This window comes from Mastigoproctus giganteus, chromosome 3 (assembly GCF_048544385.1).
Source record: "Mastigoproctus giganteus isolate SK-2022 chromosome 3, ASM4854438v1, whole genome shotgun sequence".
In the NCBI taxonomy this organism is placed as follows: Eukaryota; Metazoa; Arthropoda; class Arachnida; order Uropygi; family Thelyphonidae; genus Mastigoproctus; species Mastigoproctus giganteus.
In genome coordinates, this window is record NC_143577.1 from 102,510,443 (window position 1) to 102,536,278 (window position 25,836).

Genomic DNA, 25,836 nt, shown 5'->3' on the forward strand with positions numbered 1-25,836 from the left:
ATTCTATCCATAGACAAACGCTGGCCACGTCACCACCATACGTCACAGCCACAAACATCAACAAACAATTAACCACACGCCTCACGCACCATCCTGGCAGTGCATCTCTATTCCAACTGCCATTCAAGTATTTTAATCCGATGAAGGCTGCCACCCAGCCGAAAGCTTATTTATGTATTGTAGTTTAATGCTCTGTGCAACAAAATAAAAAATTTTTTCGCAACATATATTGTGTGTAATAATTACAACCATGTACTGCTAGCTTGGGGCGATACAATGACTAATAGATTAACAGTAGCCGCTGGCAGAGGTAAAAGTGATTCTTGCACTACTTCTATTGAAATGATTGAGCAGCAGCTTGTAAAGCAAGGCAATGGGAATTTCCAGGACTGCTGGGAGTCATAGTGGACCAAGTAAATACATGGGCTGTGTTAGGGTAACTAAGAGTAGAAACAGGTGCATGTATACTTGCATGTACACCAACGCTAGGAGTATAGTTAATAAATTCGATGAGCTTGAAGTGCTAGTCAAGACATCAAAGGCAGATACTCTTGGGATATTAGAGACATGGTGTCACACAGACATACGCAGTACAGAACTGGAATTTGAGGAGTACAATGTGTACAGAAAGGATAGACAGGAAACGAATGGAGGAGGGGTTATGCTGTTAGTTAAGAAACACAAAATCTAAGGAAGTGCACCCAATTGATGTTGGTGGACAATGCAATGTTGAGTCTGTCTGGTGTGACATAAGCCCTGGGAAAGGAAAGGAAAAATGAGAGTAGGTGTGTGTTATAGGCCTAATGAATCTGAGGAGTATAATGAGAAATTGTGCAGAGAAATGGGGTGGGCCAGTAAATTAGAGTGTCTTATAATGGTGGGTTTTAATTTCCTGGATATTGACTGGAATTTGTGGATTGGTCACTCACACACTAGCAAGGTTTTTGTGGATTTATCAGATGATTGTTTTCTACAGCAGCATGTTTGGGAGGCAACTAGTGGGAGTAATACTCTTCATCTGATTATCAGTAGTGATTCTTCGTGCACCAAGATGTTGTTGTTGTTTTGGTTTTTAGGAGCATTAGAAACTAAGGCCATATTGCTCCGGGATATGCGGTAGTCATTCCCTGACCTTTCCGCATCTTCTGTATTTGGTGGTGACGGGCTCGAACCCCGGTCTAATCAAGAAGCTTGTGATACGCATTACTACTCCTTCCCACCTGGCTACGAAGGCACCCATGCATGAAGAATCTGCAGATAAAGGAACCACTAGGTGGCAGTGATCACAGTGTGCTGAAGTGGGATTTACTCAAAGAGGTAACTACCATTAGGGGTAGAGGGAAGGGTTATTGCTTTCGTAAAGGCGACTACGATGGACTGAGATAGTATATAAATTCTATACAGTGGGACCAACTGATGATGTTACCAACAGCAAATTCAAAATGGGAAGCATTCAAAGAACTTATCTTGAAAGCTACTAGGCTTTACATACCAACTAAGAAATATTATTCATGGTTTAGGCCTAAATGGATGTCACATGAACTAATTAGACATATGACAGAGAAGAAAAATGCATGGAATACATATAAATTAACATGTGACACAGAAGCCTATGATAGATATAAGCTGGTCTGTAACAAGTTACAAAGGAGGTTAGGCAGGCGAAAGCAGATTACGAGAAATCTTTGGCAAAAGATGCAAAGAAAAACAGCAGAGTTCTTTACTTAAGTAAACTCTAGTAGGAAGGGGATTAATCAGATTGGTACACTTCATATCGATGGTTCAACTATTAATGATCCTGCTCAAGCAGCTAACAAATTAAATGAATATTTTGCATCGGCATTCATACATGAGGGGTTATTCAGGGAGGGGAATGCCAGAGGTGTATTCAACTCTGGCAGTAAGCTAGATAATCTTGTAATAACAGAGTAAAGTGGAGGAGAAATTGTTGAAGATAAACACAAGAAAGGCACCTGGGGTGGACGGGATCTATCCAGTTATATTAAAAGAGGCAGCAAAGGAAGTAAGCAAACCCTTAGCCATAATTATGAGCGCTTCCTTGGACTCAGGGGAGGTACCCATAGACTGGAGATGTGCAAATGTGACCCCAATTCACATAGGAGGATCAAAGGCTGACACAAGTAATTATAGACCTGTGAGTTTAACTTCTGTTCCAGGAAAATAAATGGAGGCACTGGTTAAAGAAGCACTGGAGGATCATCTAGACAAGACTTCAGTTATAGCTCAGACACTGCATGGGTTTGTTAAGGGGAAGTCTTATCTGACTAATTTGATTGGATACTATGATGTAGTCACAAAGGAACTGGATGCAAAGAATAACTTTGATATCATATATTTGGATCTTAGAAAAGCTTTTGATACTGTTGCATATGGAAATCTGCTGCACAAATTGGAGCAGTGTGACATTGGAGGCAAATTGCTGCTATGGATAAAAGGATGGTTGAGTGGGAGAAAACAGAGAGTGGTAATCAATGGACACTGCTCTTTTTGGACCAATGTTATTAGTGGAGTCCCTCAGGATTAAGTGTTGGGTCCATTGTTGTTTTCTGTATTTATAAATGATATTGATGATGGTATATCAGGCTTAATGTCCAAGGTTGCAGATGATACAAAGATTGGCAGGGTTGTTAATGACACTAATGACAGTACACTGCTGCAACAGGATCTAGAAAAGTTGAGCAGATGGGCTGAGAGGTGGCAAATGAAGTTTAACATTGACAGATGTAAAGTACTACATATGGGAAGCAGTAATCCCAGAGTAACATATCAACTCTGTGGTACCAGACTGACAGTGGTAGAGAATGAAAAGGACCTGGGGGTAATTGTGCAGGCAGATATGAAGTTTTCTGAGCAGTGCAGATGGTCTGCAAGAGTAGCTCATGGTGTCTTGTCAATGATATACAGGAATTTTTCTAACAGGGTTAAGGAGGTGATTATCCTCTTGTATACAGTAATGGTCAGGCCACACCTTTAGTTCTGTATATAGGTCTGGAGGCCTCATTTTAAGAAGGATGTAGAGCTGTTGGAATGAGTACAGAGAAGGGAAACAAGATTAGTGAATGGAACAAAAGGTTGCTCTTATGAAGAAAGGCTTAAGTTTTGGAAATTAGTGTCTGGAGACTAGACACCTGCGAGGTGATCTGATTGAGGTGTATAAAGCCTTGAATGGCTTGAGCATCCTCACTGTTGATATGATTCTTCCTCTTGCTTAGAATAATCGCCTGAGAGGGCATAAATTCAAATTGAGGAAAGACTGTTATAGGATAGATGTGTGGAAGTTTGCCTTTAAACAGTGGGTGGTTGATTGCTGGAACAAACTTCCATCTGTCATTGTAGAAGTTGATAGCTTAAATAGATTCAAGGCAGAACTTGACAAACATTTGGAGCGAGTGGATGGGTGAAATAAGGGTTTTTTTTTTTTTGTTTTTTTTGGTGATTCTATATAAGCTTGCTTTCTTGCATCATGTGCCTTTGCTAATGCTAACCACATATGCTGATATTGTATAAAAACAAGGAATTTAAAAAATGCGTATATCTTTTAATGTAAATGTGACAGAAGTAAAAGATTGATATTTTCATAATCAGGACATTAATTTTGTTTAGAATAGCCAACTTTTATTCCAGAGGTATGAAGAAAAAATAATTTTTTCGGGTAGTGTAATTGATCTGCATCAGCATCCCCTTTGCGATACATTTTCTTAATGATATATATGCATTCATGACTTCTGCTTTAAAGGTATTCCTTGATTCCAATATTTGCACTTTCTGTGCTCCTTCCTAAGTTGATTGAAGCCATGTAGCACCTTAATCTGTCATAGTCTTCATTCCTAAAATTTAAAACCCATTCCTTTACTTTAACATCTGCTGCTACCCCTCTCCTCATTATTCCAATTTAGAACTTTGTGATCATCATACTAAAGGTTCCTGTGTTGTCAGCCCTATGGTGTCATCTTGTTCATGGGCAATATGCAATTGACTATTCTGTTCTGAGGCCCAAATTGGAGTTACATCACCTGATAGGTCACTAGATAGTTCAGTCCCTGACGATGCCTCATTTTTATTGTCTTTAAATATCTAACCATTTCTTCAGTGACTGAATTTCCTCTATAATGCACCAAGTTTTAATTTAAGATCAGCACATGCCTTACATCAGGAAAAGGAAAAGAATGATCAGTTGAGCTAGACCTACTAAACAAATCTTGGAATTCATAATTATATCTGTACATGTGTGCATTCACAACCGAACTTAATGTTGACCTGGCTAAAAAACCAGTGACTGGCTATTGACAGGCTATTATCAATGTCTGTTTAGAATTCCTCCAGTCTTTGATGGTATTTGAACCCAGAACTCTCTAAATTAATGACAAGCGGCAAACCACTATACTACTTGGAAGATGCCACAGAAGTGACAGGCCACCACAGTACAAATTTATGCAAAAGTTATGTAGTATATCAAAAATGCATGACTTCTCATTAATTCTATTAATTAGCCTATTAAACTGTTATCATTAAATTATCAGCTTACTAGTCAAATTCTCAATGGTGCTCTCATCCAATATAATTTATCAGAATTGCAAACACTGTATTTATAAAAGAATACTAGAGTCTGCCTAAAGATATGAATATAACACTATCATTCTTGTATCAGCACATTTTATTAGTCATTACACAAAACTTCACTTGCACGCACACACGCGCATGCACGCACGCACGCGCATGCACGCACGCACGCACAAGTATGAAAAAATTATCCATACTGTAAACATTGTACACGAGTGGCATATATTACAGCATAGAGAAAAAGTGAATTAGCCATTTTACTCACCAGTAACACAAAATTCTTCTGATAAGGAGGACTCTCCTATAGGAGTGTAGGGCCATGTGAGTGTGCCATTATACGCTCTTCCTCGAATCATTTTTGTTTTCTCTGGATAGCATGCTCCTAGAAATAAAAACAATAAAAATAAAAAAGTGAAGACTGAATTTCTGAAGGCAAGCAAAGATATATACCATATGCTTTAATTGTTATGCAGTTTTCTTTAAAGGAACAGGTTTCACTTAACATGAACCATATATATTATTATGGGGTTTCACATTGCTAACAAACAAATTTCTTATGCGTCATTGTCTATTGATCATAGGCGGGTGCAATGATTCATATGGTGTTATACATAAACCCTCATTTCAGTTTCTTTCCCTTTGTGTACATATGTATGTAAATTATACCTACCAAACCTTTTCAAGGTTTATATTCTATTCTATTCATTTAAACCTGAGTGGTATGCTATTCTGTTAAACCTGCAACAGAATGGCCCTGATAGAGAATTTTCTTTTTTCATTCAGCTAAACTGAAGCAAAAAAATCCATCAATAATAAAGTTAATAACACCATTATTTAATAGGTAATTCATTCCGTTCGGTCATTTCAGATATTAATACTTGATTGTGTAACTAATTTCTGTGCAATATTCTTAGACTGCCACATCTGATTCTTGTAGATGTCAGAATAAGAATGTAGTTACTAACATCTTAAAATAAGCTATCAGCAGAACTGAATACACGACCCACCCTCACAGAAACCATCCTGTCATTTGAAGTTGCAAATAAAAAAAAAAAATGTTATCATAGAAGAATTAACCTTTACAGTAGCAATGAATTATTTAGGGAAAAAAATCCTTTCAAACACTTAATGGAAAAATTGTTTTTCTTATTAACCTACAGTGCATTAAATCATTCCTTCTAAAGGATGCAAGTTATTTCCCTTTGTTCTAATTAATATTATTTACAAATGACTCTGAACCACTAAACAACTTTAGTGGTGCAGAGATTTAATTCTGTGATATGTTTTAAAAATTAATGTTATAACAATTTCTAAATGTTATCTGGAGTTTTAATTATTAGGGTTTATCAACATTACTGGAGTAATGTAGACAGACAGACAGACAGACAGACAGACAGACAGACAGACAGACAATGGCATGCACACTTAGAAAGAAACCTGTACACCACCATAAAAAGAATGTACTCCATTGTTAACTATTTGCATTAATTTAACTACTGTGGTGTTTCCCCAACTTCGTATAGTTGGAACTTGCTTTTTTTTTTTCTTTTTATTTTCATTACCTCTCTTTGCAGCCCAAAAATATAAATGCATATAAAAAATGAATAAATTTACACTCTTTCTTAAATCTTACAACAATAAGTCATTTATGCTCCCTTTACAGCTTTTATAAAGTTAAGAGAACTAATATGTGAATGATGAAGTCATTTAACATCACACAGCAACTTTGCATCAGGAGCAAAAGAAGATAGTTTTTCATCCTTAAATCTGATTTGACATTTAGTTTACTTGTATTTCTATACTTAGTTTTTAACTCTTTAAGTCCTAACTTCTTCATAACTTGAATACACATATGCACAACATTATCATAAAGCATCCATAATACATCTGGCCCAACTCTGGCAGGGTTAGGCCTGACCCTGGCCAGACCCTGCCAAGATGGCCTTAAGGTGATTAAAAGTTGATTGATCATACGGATGGTATATGATAATATAATTTGACTACGGATGGTACATGATAATATAATGTTGACTACGGATGTTTTATAACAATGTTGTGCACAGAGGTATTCTAGTTCTATACTTGTTTTAAAAGAAAATCAAGAACAAGGAATTAGTTTCACGCTTATATGCTGTGAATTTCTGCATTCATGAGTGTCATGGAATTATTTGTACTAATTCCAGGCTGCTCCAATTTGTACTGCAGTATTTCATGTGGAAGTGTTAAAAGCTTTTCTGAAACCTAAGTATATGATGTCAAAATTATTTGGCATCCAATTCCTTTGTTATTGCATTATAGTATCCAATCAGATTGGTATACTGTAAGCATGGATTCCAAGGCAGTAAAACCAATTGACAGCGGTTGTCAGTGTAATGTTCAGTCAGTTTGCTGTGAGTGACATAAACACTGAAAAAACAAAAATGAGCACCCCCCTGTCAATTGGTTTTACTGCCTTTTAGTTACTTTATATGTTGATGGTAAATGGAAGGGATTCTGCTTTCACAAAGGTAATTACAATGGTCTGAATATTTCATATCCTTTTCAAAAGAATGAAGTGATATTTGGTAACAAATAGAAATGGGAAGTGTTCAAGAAAATAACTGCAACTTTTTATACCAGCTAAGAAATATTGTTCCAGGTTTAGGCAAGCAACATCAACTGAACTTATGAGACTAGTAGGAAAAGTAAAATGCATGGAATGATTATACATTCAGGAAAAGTAACTATAAACTAGTCTGCAAAGTTACTAGGAGGCTTTTAACTCTCCGGATTAACTAATATCCAGATAACCAATCTGCCTTACTTGTGCAGGGTAGTCTTTGGCTAAGAAAGCAAAGAATTCTTTCCCATTAAAAGGAATGGGATGAACTGCAGTGGTTAAGTTGATATGAATGGCAGTAACTATTAATGACCCTGTACAGGCAGATTCTTGAAAGCCTCCTAGTAACTTGATTGTAGACTAGTTGCCCCTACATTCACATATAAAGATATTTTTAGGGATAGAAATACCAGAAGATTTTCTAATTCTAACTGGGAGTTAAATGATTTTATGATAACAGAGAAACTGAAAGCTAAAAATTATTAAGACAACTAGGTCTGTGGAATCTATCTAATTTATCAAAAGAAGTAGCAAATGAGGTTAAACAACCCTTTCGTCAAATTATGAGAGCATCTTTGAGTTGAGAGGAGGTCCCTACAAAAGATATACAAATGTCACCTGCAGATGTGCTAAGCATGAAGGCATAGCAAAAAGACAGTGTCCTCCATATAATGGATATAAAGGTAATGATAACTGTTTTTGAGGCTGCATATTCAGTAACAGTGTTAGGCTATCGTGTGAGGTGGTCAATGGATAAATTCACATAAGAAGTTGTTAAGACATCTTGCAAAGTGTAGAGGCAACAAAAATATACTTTTGAATGTTCAAACAGTTATGGCTAACAAGTGTTTTAGTGTACTCACAAAATGGCTGGCTGAAGTTAGTGAAGGAAACTGGTATATAATCTGAATCAAAATATATTTCTGATAGGTGGGAACAGTTTGTTCAGCCTCAGGAAAATATGATGTCTGGTTGTGTTTGTTTAAAGTTTCAGATTACTGGTTTTCCTTGAGGCTGAACAAACTGTTCCCACCTATCAGAAATATATTTTGATTCAGATTATATACCAGTTTCCTTCACTAACTTCAGCCAGCCATTTTGGGTGTGCCAAGCCCATGAGCCCCTGGGGTCATTTAATGGTGTTTAAAACTGGAAAACAGAAGAGAATAAGACTGATGTTTCTATTTTATGTTTAAAACACTTTTTGTTGTTTTTTTTTTTTATGTAAATGGTGCAAAACATACAGCATGTTTTAAAATTTTTAATTCTTTGTAAAAATTTAAACAGTAATACAATCCATTTAGAAAAGATGAATTGAATAGCAATGTTTAAGCAGAATTCAAAAAATATAAAACATTTCCTAAAAATTAAAAAAGAAAGTTGAATACCTGTCAGATGAGCCACCACTGCTTTTGCTACATTTTGGGCGCCACTACTGCTGGGTTAATGTAATGTAAGTTATATGGATAATACTATTTCTGTAGGCTAAGAATTATTTTGGCCATCAATATGTTTGACATTCAACAAATATTTAAGGTGCTATAAATATGCAATAGTCTTAATACTCATCCCAAACATATAGAGAGATAAGGTAGTTCATGGCTTAGAATATTTATGATATTTATATTTTACAAAAGAATGATATCTACTAAACTTACTATGGTGTTTCCTGCTAACTCACAACAGTCCCATATGATTTTTTTTTTTTTTTTTTTTTTTTTTTTTGATTTGGTAGTTGTTGGCGCATCGGCTTCTGTGGCCATATTGCACCTCCCAAGGTTTTTGCAGTGCTTTGATCCAAGCCCGAGGCGGGAATCGAACCCGCGACCTTTGGGTTGCCGGGCAGGTACTTTACCCACTCGGCTAGCCCGGTCGGCGTCCCATATGTGGGACTGTTGTGAGTTAGCAGGGTTTTTTTCAAGCAGGTTCAAATTGACTTTCTACTAGGTCTCCATTGGGAAGGCCCAGCAGAAAGTCTACCCTTGGAGATGGAGGGTTTATGCAAGGTAGTGACATGTCCGAAGAGGACATGTCATTACCTTGCAACACTAATGTCATGTTGAATTTTTTCCACACTCTTTTTGGTTCTCACATATTGTCATCCCAATCAGCACTGATCTCTAAATCCAGATTTGAACCCATGTTCAAACTGAACCCAAATATGGCTTTTTATTGTGAGGTTTCTTGAAAAGAAGTTGTTTTGTAGGAAACCTATTACATTCATGAACTTGAGAGCCATGGATATCGTGTGTTATGAAAATAACATGGGCATCTAGTAGTAGTAGTAGTACTACTACTACTACTACTATCTGCGATTGTGTCATTACAAACATTAGTAGATACCTTCAGGAACTCATTCATAAAAATGAAGACATACTGAATATGTGAAAAAATGTTTTCCAAGAATCTGAGTATGAAAATTTGTAATGTTTATAAAAATAAACATTAGCATAAATCTTATCAGCACATGAGTTGTTTTTAAAACACATTTAAATGTGTCAACATTCATTCAACAACCTTTACCATATAGTGCAATTAAAGTCATTTTTCAAACTACTTACCAACTAGTGACTGGAATCTTTTGCACTTGGAATAATTGAAATTGCTCCATCTAGAGCCTTCTGTAAAACTTCCTCTACATTCACGTACCTGAAGCTGCCTGGATTCTGTAGGAAAGCAAAAATTAATTCACAAACCATTTTTAATGTATGAACATGAACAAATAACAGCATATGTTAAACAAGATAGAAAAACTGAATTTCACTATTTAACTTACTTCCCACCATTCAAAAATGTACTAAAAAACTTTTTCTTATACATAAATGCTGCATTAGTACTGAAACTACTAGTAGTAAAATGACATAAAAAAAGCAGAGATCATGAAAGAAAAGCATTAAAAATAAAATAAATTTAAAGGTTAACAAATGAACAAGCAAATTAAAATGGAATACAAACATAAATACTGTAACTGTAATAGCATTAGCATTAGCAGAGGCACATGAAGCAAGAAAGCAAGCTTATAGAGCATCATCCACAAAAAAAAAAAAAAAAAATCTTCCCATTTCACTGATCCATTCATTCCAAATGTTTGTCTAGTTCTGCCTTGAATTTATTTAAGCTATCAACTTCCACAACAACAACAGATGGAAGTTTGTTCCAGCAATCAACTACCCGCTGGCTAAAGGTAAATTCCACACATCTCTTCTATAACTGTCTTTCCTCAGTTTGAATCTATGCCCCCTCAGGTTTGTAATCTGAGTAAGAGGAAGAATCTTATCAGCACTGAGCCTGCTCAATCCATTCAAGGACTTATACACCTCAATCAGATTTCCGCGGAGGTGCCTAGTCTCCAGAAGCTGCAATTTGCAGAACTTAAGCCCTTCTTGGTAAGAGGACCCCTTTGTTGCCCTCACCAATCTTGTTGCCCTTCCCTGTACTCATTCTAGCAACTCTATATCCTTCCAAAAATGAGGCTTCCCGACCTGTATGCTGTACTCAAGGTGTGGTCTGACCATTGCCTTATACAAGAGGATAATCACCTCCTTATTGCTGCTCACAAAATTCCTCTACAGGCAGGCCTCGCTTAACGTGAGTTCGATTAACACGGTTTTCAGTTACCACGATTGGAATTAACGCGATCTTTTATTTCTGATAGTTGAAAAAGATTCGAATCGCGCACTAAATGTCTGACTGCCAATAAACAAGCGTTTGTCCTCTTCCCGCCTCAGTGTGTTCCATCAACTAAGTAGACGTGTTACTTGTTTGTCTCCACCTAATAAAGTCACGTGCAGACGTATTTAAAAATTCTAATTTTCTACCCCTGTTAATTATGGATAAAAGAAAGAGTGAAAAACAACGTGATTGTAATAAAAAAAAACGAAAAGTTATTACTTTAGCTGATAAACTTGAAGTTATTAAAAAACATGAACGTGGTGCAAACCATGCGAAAATCGTAAGAGATCTAGGATACAGTGAGTCTACCGTACGAACTATCTTGAGCTGTAAGAACGAATATAAAGAGAAAGGTAAAGTTTCATCATCTTCTTTTGTCTTACAAAATACCAGAAACAGAACTCTAATAATGATTGAAATGGAAAGTCTTTTATCAATTTGGATAGAAGATTGCAATCAAAAAAGAATTCCATTATCTAAGGACAATATTCAGAGCAAAGCTATTAACCTTTTTACTAAGCTCAAAGAAACAAAATATCAAGGGGAGACTGAAATGTTTGTTGCTAGTTCAGGGTGGTTTGGACGTTTCAAAAATCGAGCACGACTGCATAATGTTAAAGTAACGGGGGAAGCTGCTAGTGCTGATGAAGATGCTGCAGCCAAATTTTCTGCAGAATTGCAAAAAATCTGCAGCCAAAAATCCTGCAGCCAAATTTTCTGCAGAATTGCAAAAAATCATTCAGGATGCTGTATACGACGATCGGCAAATATTTAATGTAGACGAAACGGGCGTATTTTGGAAACGGATGCCAACTAAAACTTATTTGGCTGCAAATGAAGCATCACAACCTGGGTATAAAGTCTCAAAAGATCGACTAACACTTTTATTAGGAGGTAACGCTGAAGGTGATTTTAAATTGAAACCCATGCTTGTGTACCATGCACAAAATCCTAGGGCTTTAAAAGGATACAGCCATCGCACTCTTCCAATCATTTTTCGTTCAAATAAAAAAGCATGGATGACCAAAGCCCTATTTGAAGACTGGTTTACATCTTATTTCTGTCCAACAGTTGAAGCCTATTGCAAGAAAAATAATCTTACTTTTAAAGCTCTGTTGCTTTTAGATAATGCACCTGGACATCCTTCTGCACTTGGTGACTTAAATGAAAATGTGAAAGTTGTTTTTTTACCGGCGAATACGACTTCGTTATTGCAACCCATGGACCAGGGGACGATTGCAACTTTCAAGGCTCCGCAGAACCTTTGCACAGGCACTTGAAGCTATAACAGGAGATAATGCAATTTCTGTACCAGAATTTTGGAAAAAATATAACATGCGATTGGCCATTGAAAACATTCATGCAGCATGGGAAGAAGTGACAGCCAGCAATATGAGAGCAGTTTGGAAGCATCTTTTACCCCGCGCAAACGATTTTACTTGCTTCAAAGATGCAGTTCAAAAAGTTATTGAAGACATAACTAATATTGGTAATGAACTTGGTTTCAAAGGCTTGGATGCGGCTAACGTTCGAGAATCACTGAATTCGCATTTAGAACAGCTAAGTGACAATGATCTCCTTCAAATAGAGCAACAGCGTGCGCACGAAGAAGCTGAAGAAAAAGAGTGTGAGCCAGATGAAAATGTTACCTCAAAGGAGATAACGGTAAAAGAACTAGGCAAAATCTTTCGTAAAATAGAACCTTAAACAAAAGGTAATGGATGTTGATCCTAACATCGAAAGAAGCATGTTATTTCGCCAGGGCCTAGAGAAGCTTGTTGTCGGCTATCGGAAATTGTATGATGAAAAAACGAAAGCCAAAACTGTTCAAACGACTGTGTTCAAATATTTCTGTAGCAAATAGTTAGTTTCTCCATTATATATTTTGAACAATAAACATTTAATTCTATAATTTTTATTATCTTTTACATGGCATGCAGTTAAAAAGTTATTTAAAAGGTATTATTTAAAAGTTATTTAAAATTCTTTATGGACATTCCAGAAGGTCAAGTACCAATTATAATTTTTCCTATTGGTTATGATATTCAATTAACGCGTTTCCGTTTTGCGCGATGCGCTCGCGGGACGAATTAATCGCGTTAATCGAGGCCCGCCTGTATATCATTGACAAGACCCTATGACCCACTCTGTTAGCCTGTCTGCACTGCTCAGAAAACTTCATCTCTGACTGCACAATTGCCCCCCCCCCAAGTCTCTTTCATTCTCCACTACCCTGAGTGTAACACAACCCAGTTGGTACATTTCTTTGGGGGTTACTGCTACCCATATGCTAACTTTGCACTTGTCAATGTTAAACTTCAGTTGCCACTTCGCAGCCCATCTGCCCAACTTTTCCAGATCCTGTTGCAGCAGCATACTGTCATTACTGTTATTAACAAATCTGCCAACCTTTATATCATCTGCAAACTTTGACATTAAGTTTGATATACTTTCATCAATATCAATGATAAATACACAAAAGAACAATGGGCCCAACACCGAACCCTGAGGGACACCACTAATAACATTAGTCCATGTAGAGCAGTATCCATTGATTACCACTCTCTGTCTTCTCCCACTGAACCATCCTTTTATCCATTGTAGCAACTTGTCCTTAATGCCATACTGCTCCAATTTGTACAGTAGTCTTCCATGTGCAAAAATATCAAAAGCTTTCCTGAAATCCAAGTATATGATATCAAAATTATTTTTTGCATCCAGTTCCTTTGTGACCACATCGTAGTATCCAATCAAATTTGTCTGACCAGACTTCCACTTAACAAACCCATGCTGTGTCCGAACTATTACTGCAGTCTAGGTGATCCTGCATCACTTCTTTAACTATTCTTAACTATTTAATTTTCCCCAGAACAGAAGTTAAACTAACAGGTCTATAATTATTTGCTTTGAACCCCCTTTGTGAATTGGGGATACTTGTTGGATCATTGATATTAATATTGTATTAAAGAACAGAAGTCAAACTCACAGGTCTATAATTAGTTGTGTCACCTTTGATCCCCCTTTGTGAACTGGAGATACATTTGCACATCTCCAGTCTGTGGGGACTTCCCCCAAGTCCAATGATGCTCTCATAATTATGGCTAAGGGTGTGCTTACTTCCTTTGCCAACTCCTTTAGTATAACTGGATAGATCCAATCTACCCCAGGTGCCTTTCTTATGTTTAACTTTAACAATTTCTCCTCCACTTTGCTCTCAGTTATTACAAAATCATTTGACTACTCGTTAGAGTTTGATAAACATCTAGCCCTCTTCTCCTTGAATAACTCCTCATGTGTGAATGTAGATGCAAAATACTCATTTAGTTCAGCAGCTATCTCAGAATGATCATCTACTGTCAAACCATTGATATCAAGTGGACCAATCTGATTCATCCCCTTCCTTTTAGAGTTTATATAAGTAAAAAAGTCTTTGCTGTTTTTCTTTGCATCCTTTGCCAAAGATTTTTAATAATCTGCCTTCACTTACTTGACTTCCTTTGTAACTTTATTAGAGACTAGCTGGTATCTACCACAGGCTTCTCTCTCGCCTGACAATTTATGTGCATCTCTGCCATGAGTCTCATTAGTTCATCTGACAATCATTTGAGCCTAAACCTACACCAGTATTTCTTCAAAATTCAAACATAGATACTGTAATCTTGATAGATTCATTTTCTTACTAGTCTATCAAGCAGCATGCATATCCACACACACAGTAACCAATGTTTGCTACCCAAGAAACACTGAGAAAGTGGTTAGCAGATTAAGAATATATGAATGTTGCACTACTATGATACCTTTACTGATCAAAACAATGTGCAATACAGCTGGGTTTCAAAGTATGCAAAGGTTAGGTTCCAGGTACCCTGTTAAGTGAGAATTCCCATAATTGGGATTCCTCAATAGAAACTATTCCACTAAGTTAAAACTAGACAAAGTTTAAACTCCAGTAAACCATTCATGCTTGTACATAAAAAATGTTTGCATGAACTGAATGTACATAAATCTTAAATAAAGTACAGCCAGGACAAGTCCATCCTCATAAAGAGTGTGCGTTTAGAAAAGTATGCATTTAGGCTAAAGACACACATTATCATCTAGTTCTGATTCAGAATCTTACTCGTTCAAATGAAAATCTGTGCATCCATTACGTCATCCTTCCTGTCTGTTGTCAAATGTTGCCAAATGCCATCAAAAAACAGACAAGCCATTAACTACAAATCACAAAACATAAACACAGTGGTCAGATATGTATGAGCAGGGTTTCATACTGTGAGCTTGCATATTTTGAAAACCTACTGTAATCATCCATCAGTGAACTCTTCCTCCATGACAGTATAATGGTTTTATTAGTTGTCACTCATTTTGAGAGGTCTGGGTTCAATTCCTATCAATAACCTAGAGGAATTTCTAAAGTCCACTTCAACTGAGGCTAAGAATGCAAAGGAAGATAGTAAAGAATTCTTTGAACTAGAAGAAAAACAATAAAAATCACATATGTCCAATGGATATAAACAGTTTAATTGTTGATGAGTCTGTACAGGTTGCTAAAAAATAAATAAATATTTTGCATCTACATTCATGTATGCATGGAGTTTTAAAGAATTCATGTGTGAATGTAGTTAATGACTACAGTCTTTACATGTGAATGTAGTAAATGTGGTTAATGACTTAATTCATGACATTAAACCTAAAAGGAAGACAGTTTCTCACTAACGACTATGGTAATCACAGGGAAGTGATCACTTCCATATGGGTGCTCTTTCACCTCCCAAGTAAGCGAGGAAGGGAAGAGAGAAGGGGGGAGGACATAGAAGGATAAATGGCAGAAAATGTAGTGGGCATGTGGAAGAAGGTATTTGTTCCCACATTTAGAAGGGGGAGTCATAACCAGTGAGCAATGCTTCATGACTCGTTCCCCCCTTCATTGATGTCAGCACTACTCCACAAGGTGTTATATCCATCACAATCCCCAAGAAGTAAGAAAAGGGGAGGCAACTACATAACAAGATCATCAAAGTCTATCTGGGGGATAGTCTCAGGTGGCAAATAAATAGAGCAGACTGTTAATAAAAACCCCACTGTAAGGTGAATTGCAACTGCCGCTATGCTGGTTGTAAGTTGCAAAAAATGGAGTCTGGTTGCCCATGAGGATAGCGACTCCTCCTCCTCCTCCATGAGCAAGGCCATCCACAATTGTGTCCTTATAAATAATTGTAATGTTAGCACAGCAGGGGTCATCATTTGCCTTTAGCTAAGTCTCCTGTAATCAAAAGCAAGCTGGTTCATGTTTTTGAAGGTGTGCCTTGATGCCTTCTGCATTTTGCCAGAATCCACAATTCCACTGCATTAATTTAGCCATTACTTGGTGGATCAGTCAGTTGGCTTCCAAAGTATACCACAGGATTAATTTTTTCAGTCTTGGATTTATCGTTTTTTCTTTTCTTGTTTTTTTCTGTTTTTTTTTTTTTTTTTTTTGTAGGGGAAGTGGAGTACAGATACTGGCCTTTTCCATTTCTTCCTCCACAAAAAAATTCCAAACACTGTTGTCAGGTACCTCCTTGATTTCGAATTTCAGATTTTCCTATACTACCACTGGGTGGTCAATTTTTCCTTTACTTTACTACTCAATTTTACTCGATTGTAGTTACTTTACTACTTGATTTTTGTAATGCTAAAGCACAAGGAGGTACGATATGGGCATGGCAGCTCACTGAGTTTTCTGTGTAGGTTTTTCTGAACTCAGTAAATAGTGGGCAATGGGCATAAATAACTCTTTTAGTGGAACAGTCATTTTGGTTCAAGTCCCATTAAAACATTTCTTGGCAACATAAGTTGCCTAGCATACTTAAGTGAACCCATTTTCAGTCAACTGAAGACATTCAGAAAAAAATGAACAACCAAAGTGTTAAAAGGGCTTATAGAAGGTGACTTCCAGAAATGTTTCTGTGCTTGGAAGAAACACATGGAACAGTATGTACAATCCCAAGGCAATTGTATAACTTATAAGGTACGAAATATTTCATTATATTTATTTTATTGCAACAGTCTCATTATTAATGGCTACACTTCGTATATATACTTAAATGCTTTTACTTTTCACATTTTGACTTTATAGCCAACAGTAGACTGAGATTATTGTCAAAAATAAAGTCAAAATCTTTTCTTTTCATAAAGAAAGAAGTAAAAAAAAGTGTCATTTTATCCTCTACAGTTATATATGCATAATTTCATTCAATATCAACTTCTGGGTGCAAATTCCAGAACTTCTTCAATTTCTGCTTTTGTAAGAGTACAATACCTTGAATCTTGTTGAAAGGTTGTAAATCCTAAACTGAGTTTTGGAACTATCATAAATACAAAAACAGTTGCTATTACTTTTAAACAACAGACAGCAATACATTCCGTGGTTCCCAAACTACTGGGATCTACGGACCCTTTCAAAAATCAAAAAAAGTTTCCGGACCCCTATATATAACATATGCATATATACATATATATATACAGGTAGTTCCCACTTCACAAGTTCCCGGGTTTACAAGTTTGTTTGTTTTTTTTTCAAGTATCAAGTATCAACAACATCAAAAATATGAACATTAATTGCAAAAAATGAATGTTAAACATTCATAAATTTGCATTTCAAACCACATGCGTATCTATACAATACAGTGTTGTACCACACTTTACGATATTAATCCGTTCCAGAGACACCATCGTATCGTGAAAATATCATAATGTGAACCCAATAACACATTGTGTTTTGGTAATTCATTCCACAACCTCGGAAGTTGAAATTTTCGTAATATAACTCTCTAAAAGGTCATTTTTATAATGTAAATTGTATTAGTTACCAATTCAAATCATTAAAATGCACTACACTTTCATCATTTCATATGTTCTGTTATAAGAACCAATTTTGAATGGCATTGTGATATTTTTCTAAAGCACATTTCTGGAGGTCATGACCATAAAACAATAAAAACAATTTGCACTTTCTGGTTTATTGGACTTTTTTGTTAGTGCAATCAATTATAAATGGGTAGTAAACTCGATGTTATTGCATTTGCGAAAATACCGATAGCTGGAATTGTGTGGTTTTTTACATTATTATGGTGAAATGTGTTTCCCCTTTACTGAAATCTTCAATCTTATAAAAAACATAAATTTTTAGAATCTTCTCTTGATTCTGTTTTTTTTTTTTTAAGCTTCGTAAACTTGTTACTCCGCACAAATCGTGTTAGTTGCAATTTGTGCGTTCCATTAAAAAAATGCTTATGCATTCTGTTGAAATTTAAAAAGAAGAGAGAAGATTATCTTGGAAATAAATGCCTCTTGAAGCATTTCTGAAGAAGACTACTCCTTGTGCAACAAACCAGCGAGTGCCGCGCCAATAACGAGTGATCAACGAGTGCATTTAGTCAATGATGATGGTGAAAAATAAACATTCTTTAACATTTGTAAGTCATAAATAATTTCTCTATTATTATAATTTGCTTGATTTTACAAACTACATTTTTATTTCTTTGGATAAATCAATCATTGTTTAAACATAAACTAATTCGCTAACTAATTTCATTGTTGATAAAATAACCCCTATTTTTAACATTATGTCTATGGGAAATAAATTCCCACTTTACGAGTTTTCACTTTAGGAGCGCGGGCTAGGAACAAATTAACTCGTAAAGTCGGGAACTACCTGTATATATATATATACACCATTTCACGTTCCATATGTAGAGACAAAGTGTTGTTGCAATTTTCAAAATACATGAATACTTGAAAACTAGTTAAAAATAGATAGTAACTTTCTAACTACTGTATGTACATTATATGCTCATAGGGCAAACAAAAAAAAAAAAAAAAAAAAAAAATCTAAATTCACTACAGTATTTTTTTAAAAACACTCTCTCTCTCTCTCTCTCTCTCTCTCTCTCTCTCTCTCTCTCACACACACACAATATTATAAAATTTTCTGTTATTTATAAATGTGACTTAAGTGATCCAGAGCAAAAATTAATTTCATAATTTAACATTATATGCTCCTGTCACATCGAACTCTATCGCATAGTATGTTCGAATTAATATTAATCGAGATCAGTGAGCAGTACCATATGGTACCACAAGAATCACTTAAATTTTAGCCAGGCATTTAGTTAAATTCACGGGCGGTATGCCCATTCAATAGGTCCTGGGAAGAACACTGCAGTGTAATAAACATCTGTTCAAAACATTGCACCTATGCTCCAACTCCAATAGTAACCATCTGAACTTACCACTGAAGCAAGCTGGATGAGAAATGGCAAACTTTGAATGGGACATCTGATTCCAAATAATAATTCTTGTGTCTTGCTGAATCCTTTCAGCGAAACATATATCTGGAAAAAGAAAAAACCCTGCTATAAAATAAGGGTTTGCACACAACTGGCAAGGTAAAAATCCTCTCTTACATCACAAATGTTTTTATTTTGTAGGATTAGGGGAGAAGGAGTCCTGCCCCAAAGAGTAAGGTTTAAAAAATAAAGTTTAGTATAGCATGCAGGAGGTGGGGATTTTTTCTTGGAAAGATAAATTTTAAAAATGCAGATGAACAATACTCAAATAAATACTCCTTCTACAATAAAAAACATAAAAATAAAAAATATTACTGTCACATAACTTGGGAATAGTATAACAGTATTACTGTACTTATACATCCCTAATTTAATATGTCATTTTTAATTGAAATTTTAGCTGAAAGCATGCCTCAGACTAGAGCAATATATATAAAATAACAAGCTAGCTAAAAGTAGGGAAATAGCTAGCTAAAAGTAGGGAAATACATATATATAACATGTGTATTCCCATATTATATGTATATAATATACATACAACTGTATAAGATAATACATAATATAATTTTATAGTGTAGTACAGACTTCTATTGCATAACCTAGGAATAGTGTAGTGTAGTCTAATGTTATTACTGTGCTTACATATCTCAGAATCGTTAATTTGCAGTTCATTCACTTCACAGATCTCCTTCCCATTGTCGGTGATGTTACCTTAGATCTCCTTCTCATTGTCGGTGATGTTACCTTATTTTACACTTAATTCAAAGCTTTGAAGGTGAAAGTTTTCCCTCTACAACTCAGTATTTGGTTATTTATCCTTGGATTTACATACTGTCCTCTATTTTTTTTTTTTTTTCTTTAGTGTGGTATATTCAATGGAAATTTAAACTAAAATCATGCCTCAGACTAGAAAATCAAAGCAAACAGCTAGCCAAAAGTAGTTTCTAATTATTCACAGAATGAAAAATTCATTCTTTACTAATTTCTAATTATTTTCTAATTTCTAATTATTCACAGAATGAAAAATTCACATCATTTTACCCATTTAGGGTAAAATGATGACTAGAGTAGCAAGGCAAAGCAAAGGGCTGAAAGTAGAGGGATTTCTCTGGTTTGGGGGAGAGGAAGAGGGAAATGAAGGTGAACTGCCAAGGCCAATTCACCTACGAATCACAGTTTTATAATATGTAATACTTGTTGAATATTTGCAATTCCATCTATAGTGGGACATGACACAAATCTATCTATACTAGAACATGATGATTAAATTAAGTAAGTAAGAAGATTAAATGCAAATTCAGTATTCTAATAGATATAAGATACGTAAATATGAGAATGGATTAAAACAGTGGTTGAGTGGGAGAAGACAGAGAGTGGTAATTAATGCACACTGCTCTTCAGTGCCCATTAATTACCAGCTGCTCTTCACTAATAATTAATGTCATTAGTGGAGTCCCCCAGGGTTCGGTGTTGGATCTATTGTTATTTTGTATATTTATCAATGATGTCGATGAAGGTATATCAGGCTTAATGTCAAAGTTTGCTGATGATACAGAGCGTGGCAGGGTTGCTAATGACAGTAAAGACAGTATGCTACTACAGCATTATATAGAAAAGCTGGGCAGATGGCCAACTAAAGTTTAACATTGACAGATGCAAAGTACTGCATATGGGTAGAAGTAACCCCGCAGTAACATATCAACTCTGCGGTACTACACTCAGGTTGGTAGAGAATGAAAAAGACCTAGAGTAATTGTGCAGTCAGATATGAAGTTTTCTAAGCAGTGCAGACAGGTTACCAGAGTAAGGATTGGCCTTACCGGGGAAACCCCGGTGGGCAGGAGGCCGGCGTGATTTTGGCCATAAACACTTGTATGAGGCTGCTACAAGTTTTCCCCCAGAGCAGGTCATGGAGTCTTGTCAATGATATGCAGGAATATTGATAGAGGGATAAGGAGGTGATTATCCCTTTGTATAAGGCAATGGTCAAGTCATGCCTTGAGTACTGCATACAGTTCTGGAGGTCTCATTTTAGGAAGGATGTACAGTTGCTAAAGCAAATACAGACAAGGACAACAAGATTGGGTAGGGGAACAAAGGGGTCCTCTTACCAAGAAAGGCTTAAGTGCTGCAAATTGCAGCATCTGGAGACTAGGCACCTGCTAGGTGATCTGATTGAGGTGTATAAGGCCTTGAATCAGTTCAGCAGGTTCCATGCTGATGGGATTCTTCCTCTCGCTCAGATTATGAACCTGAAGGGGCAAGTTAATAGCTTAAATAAATTCAAGGAAGAACTGGACAAACTTTTAGAGCAAATGGATGTGTGAAATTGGATTTTTTTTTTAGAATTAGTAAAGGCACATGATGCAAGAAGCAAGTTTATATAGCATCAGCCAAAAAAAAAAAAAAAAAACCTTCTCATTACACCCATCCACTCGCTCCAAATGTTCGTCTAGTTCTGCCTTGAATCTATTTAAGCTATCAACTTCTACGCCGACAGATGGAAGTTTGTTCCAGCAATCAACCACCTGCTGGCTAAAGGCAAACTTATCCACATCTATCCTACAACTGTCTTTCCTCAATTTGAATTTAATCAAATAATCACCTCTAAGGCGATTATTCTGAGCAAGAGGAAGAATCCCATCATTTTTCAGCATGCTCAAACCATTCAAGGCTTTATACACCTCAATCAGATCACCTCGCAGGTGCCTAGCCTCCAGATAGGGCTGCCGCAAGTGGGTAGGCAAGGTAAGCGTCGCTTACTGGCGGAAGATCAAGAGGGGACTAAAAAACTTTTGACATATACAAGTAGGACCTCTGTTTAATTAATGAACTTCTTTAAAGAAAAATTTTCTATTTAGCAATACGTGCAATATCATGTTCTTTCATTTTGCTCAAATGAAAGAACTGAAAAATGAAAAATTTCCCCTGCTTACCGGGGAAACCCCGGTGGGCAGGAGGCCGATGTGATTTTGGCCATAAACACTTGTATGAGGCTGCCATAAGCTTTCCCCCAGTACAAATTTTTGATAGTCTATCGATATTGCTTTTCTTTTTCTCTCTGAATCTGTAGTATCCTCACCAGCACGCTTCCTTTTCGCACTTTTCTCAAGTATTTTACTCATTTTTAGGGAATGAAACACAATTACAGTATAAAAAGGACAAAAATGAGGAGGCACACTTGATACATATTAAACAAAGCTGCTCGCATGTAGGAACTAAATAAACAAAGCAGTAAAGACAGAAACACTATTATTACCTCACGCTAGCTCACATTTTACTACAACACATTTCTGGAGGTCACTACCAAAAAACAATAAAAACAATTTCCAGTTGCATTCCTGCTAGTGAAATCTGTTATAAACAGGTAGTAAACTCGATCTAATTGCATTTGTGATAATACTGATAGCTGGAATTGTGGGAGTTTATGTTATGTTATTATGGTGAAATGTGCTTCCCCTTCACTGAAATCTTCAATCATACGAAAAACATAAATACATTTTCAGAAACTTATCTTCTTTCAGTTCGGGTTATTCCCGAGGTCAACTGCCATTTCTTGTAAACATAGAGGCGAGTCACGACAAGCGAATTCGGTTCGTGTCATATACGACATCGTTTCCATATTTATAAATCACATATGATCGAATTCGTGTAGTTTAAACATGTGTTATACCAGGACTGACCATACTGTATACTGTATTTTAATTTTTTCTCAGGGTAAGTACTGTTTGTGTTACCATGTGCAACTTATTTGTTAGCATATGCTTATATCTTCAATTCTTTATATGATTTCGATTTTTTAGCATTGCTTATAAATATCACGAAACTTACCTCCTAATCCGTATGGTTAAAATATAATGAAGAAATTAAAATGGGAAATTAAAAAATATGAAAAAATTCCCGAAGGGCAAAAAAGTGCACTCTTTTCTGCTTGGATCGTCATACACAAAATTAATGATTATGAAAGTAAGAATGAGAAGAACCATGAGTCCTAACGGAGTTTCGCAGTTCCGTCATCAGTTGGTTCATTTAATCGAGAAAGAAATTCTGAGTATTATAAAGGTTAACTCTAGCTCCCGTGGTGTATGGTTAGTGCGCTCGCGCCAGAAATTTTATGTTTTAAAAGGATGTTATCCTGCGAGGTTCAGTCGGAAAATCATTCAATGGCTGAAGCTTCATGTATTAATAATAGTTTATAACTGGAATTCAGTTTTGTTAATATTACTGCAGAACCTGTTTCAGTATTATAAATATGTGAATGCGAATGTTGACTGAGAAATCGAGAAAGAAATTCTGAATTCAATGGCTGAATAATTAGCATGACGGCTGGTTTGGTGATATAAGCTCTGTTATTTGCAGTTTTAGTGGATCCAAATTTGGTGGTAATACTACCAATGGCGTGTGCACAGGGTATCTACAGACGCTCTGGCTTTCTTGCACAGGTTTGTGCAATCAAACCGGAGCGTGTGTATATAGCGCAGGCTGCCTGAATGGCCGTCTGGCCCAGTCTGTGTAAATTTGAGCGATGACAGATATTACCCTGCACAGACCTGTAGATTTGTGCATGTAGATGTGGTTTTTCCCAAATATGGCACATACAAAGAACCTTGTGATGCCGCACTCAATGCCATAAACAAATTCCCTACTTGATAAAATTGTTCTATAATTATTAGCTTCACAAGTTCTGATTGTAATTAGGCCTCTGACGCTGGTAATTTCCAGATTCTGGGTTATGAGAGTGAGCAAACAGGAGGTTAGACAAAAAACCAAATACAGTGAATGAAACAAATAATTCACTTTTAATACTTATTAAATTCTTCTTCACTACCCTTAAGCTGTATGAAGAAATTCTTCTTCCTACCCTTAAAGATAATATTACTCCATTTGAATCGTTACAATATATTTTTAAAAACGATTATACAGATACATTTTCCGAATGTAGCAGTTGCACTAAGAATTTTTCTAACTTTACCAGTTTCAACTGCCTCAGGTGAAATGAGTTTTTCAAATTTAAAATTAATCAAAAATTATTTACAATCGACAATGTCTCAACAAGTACTTTCTAATTTGGCAATAAATTCAATAGAAAATAACCTTTTGGAAAAAATAAAACACATATATGAAATAAATAATTAATAAATTCGCATTTCTTAAAAGCAAGGAAACATAAATTTGTATAGTTTTTTTTTAACATTATAATTTTCCTTTTATTTTATTATTGTGATATAATACGACTACTATTATTTAGAATTCAAAGTTTGTTTACAGAAATTCAGAACGATTTTGTTATTTTTGCTTGTTGTTTCATTCTATTATATGTGAGATATTTTGTAATTCTTTTCTTTTTCAATAAATGAATGCTATTTTATTTTTTAATCCAAATATTTTGGGGCAGAAAATTTGATTACTGGCGGCACATAGGATCGCAGCAGTCCTGCCTCCAGACACTGTAATTTGCAACACTTAAGCCCTTCTTCATAAGAGCAACCCTTTGTTACATTCAATGCCATAAATTCAATGCCTATCTTGTTTCCATTCTCTGTACTCGTTCCAGCAACTCTACATAATTGTTAAAATGAGGCTTCCAGACCTGTATACAGTACTCAAGGTGTGGCCTGACCATTGCCTTATACAAGGGGATAATCACCTTATCTCTACTAGAAAAATTCCTGTATATCATTAACAAGACACCATGAGCTACTCATGCAGAACGTCTGCACTGCTCAGAAAACTTCATATCTGCCTGCACAATTAACCCCCAGGTCCTTTTCATTCTCTGCCATTGTCAGTGTAGTACCACATAGTTGATATGCTACTCTGGGGTTACTGCTTCCCATATGCAGTAGTTTACATTTGTTAATGTTAAACTTCAGTTGCCATCTCTCAGCATATGTGCTCAACTTTTCTAGATCCTGTTGCAGCAGCAGATTGTTATTAGTGTCATCAACAACCCTGCTGACCGTATCGTCTGCAAACTTGGATATTAAGCTTGATATACCATCATCAATATCATTTATAAATACAGAAAACAACAATAGGCCCAACACTGAACTCTGAGGGACTCCATTAATAACATTAGTCCATGAAGAGCAGTGTCCATTGATTACCACTCTGTCTTCTCCCACTCAACCATCCCTTTATCCATAGCAGCAATTTGCCTCCAATGCCACACTGCTTCAATTTGTGCAGCAGTCTTCCATATGCAACAGTATCAAAAGCCTTTCTAAGATCCAAAAATATGATATCAAAATTATTCTTTGCATCCAGTTCCTTTGTGACCACATCATAGTATCCAATCAAATTGGTCAGACAAGACTTCCCCTTAACAAACCCATGCTGTGTCCGAGCTATAACTGAATTCTTGTCTAGATGATTCTGCAGTGCATCTTTAACCGGTGCCTCCATTAATTTTCCTGTTAGTTTAACTTGTGTTGCATTAGTGACAGAAGTTAAACTAACAGATCTGTAATTACTTGTGTTACCCTTTGATCCTCCTTTGTGAATTGGGGTCACATTTGCACATCTGCAGTCCATGGGCACCTCCCCTGAGTCCAAAGAATCTCTCACAATTATGGCTAACGGTTTGCTTACTTCCTTTGCTGCCTCCATTAATATAACTGATTACATTCCATCCACCCCAGGCACCTTTCTTAT

General features: G+C 36.0%; 1 protein-coding gene across 1 annotated transcript in view; it reads right to left on the minus strand.

The window, feature by feature from the left end:
* LOC150088193 (uncharacterized) overlaps positions 1-25,836 on the minus strand; it is a 295,820-nt gene that overhangs the window by 141,762 nt on the left and 128,222 nt on the right. Inside the window, exons 4-6 of the mRNA XM_090370066.1 lie at positions 19,126-19,227; positions 9,742-9,846; positions 4,847-4,963 (exon numbers count right to left, since the gene is read on the minus strand). Of these exons, the coding sequence (XP_090226192.1) occupies positions 4,847-4,963; positions 9,742-9,846; positions 19,126-19,227 (324 nt within the window). The remainder of the gene's footprint in view (positions 1-4,846; positions 4,964-9,741; positions 9,847-19,125; positions 19,228-25,836) is intronic.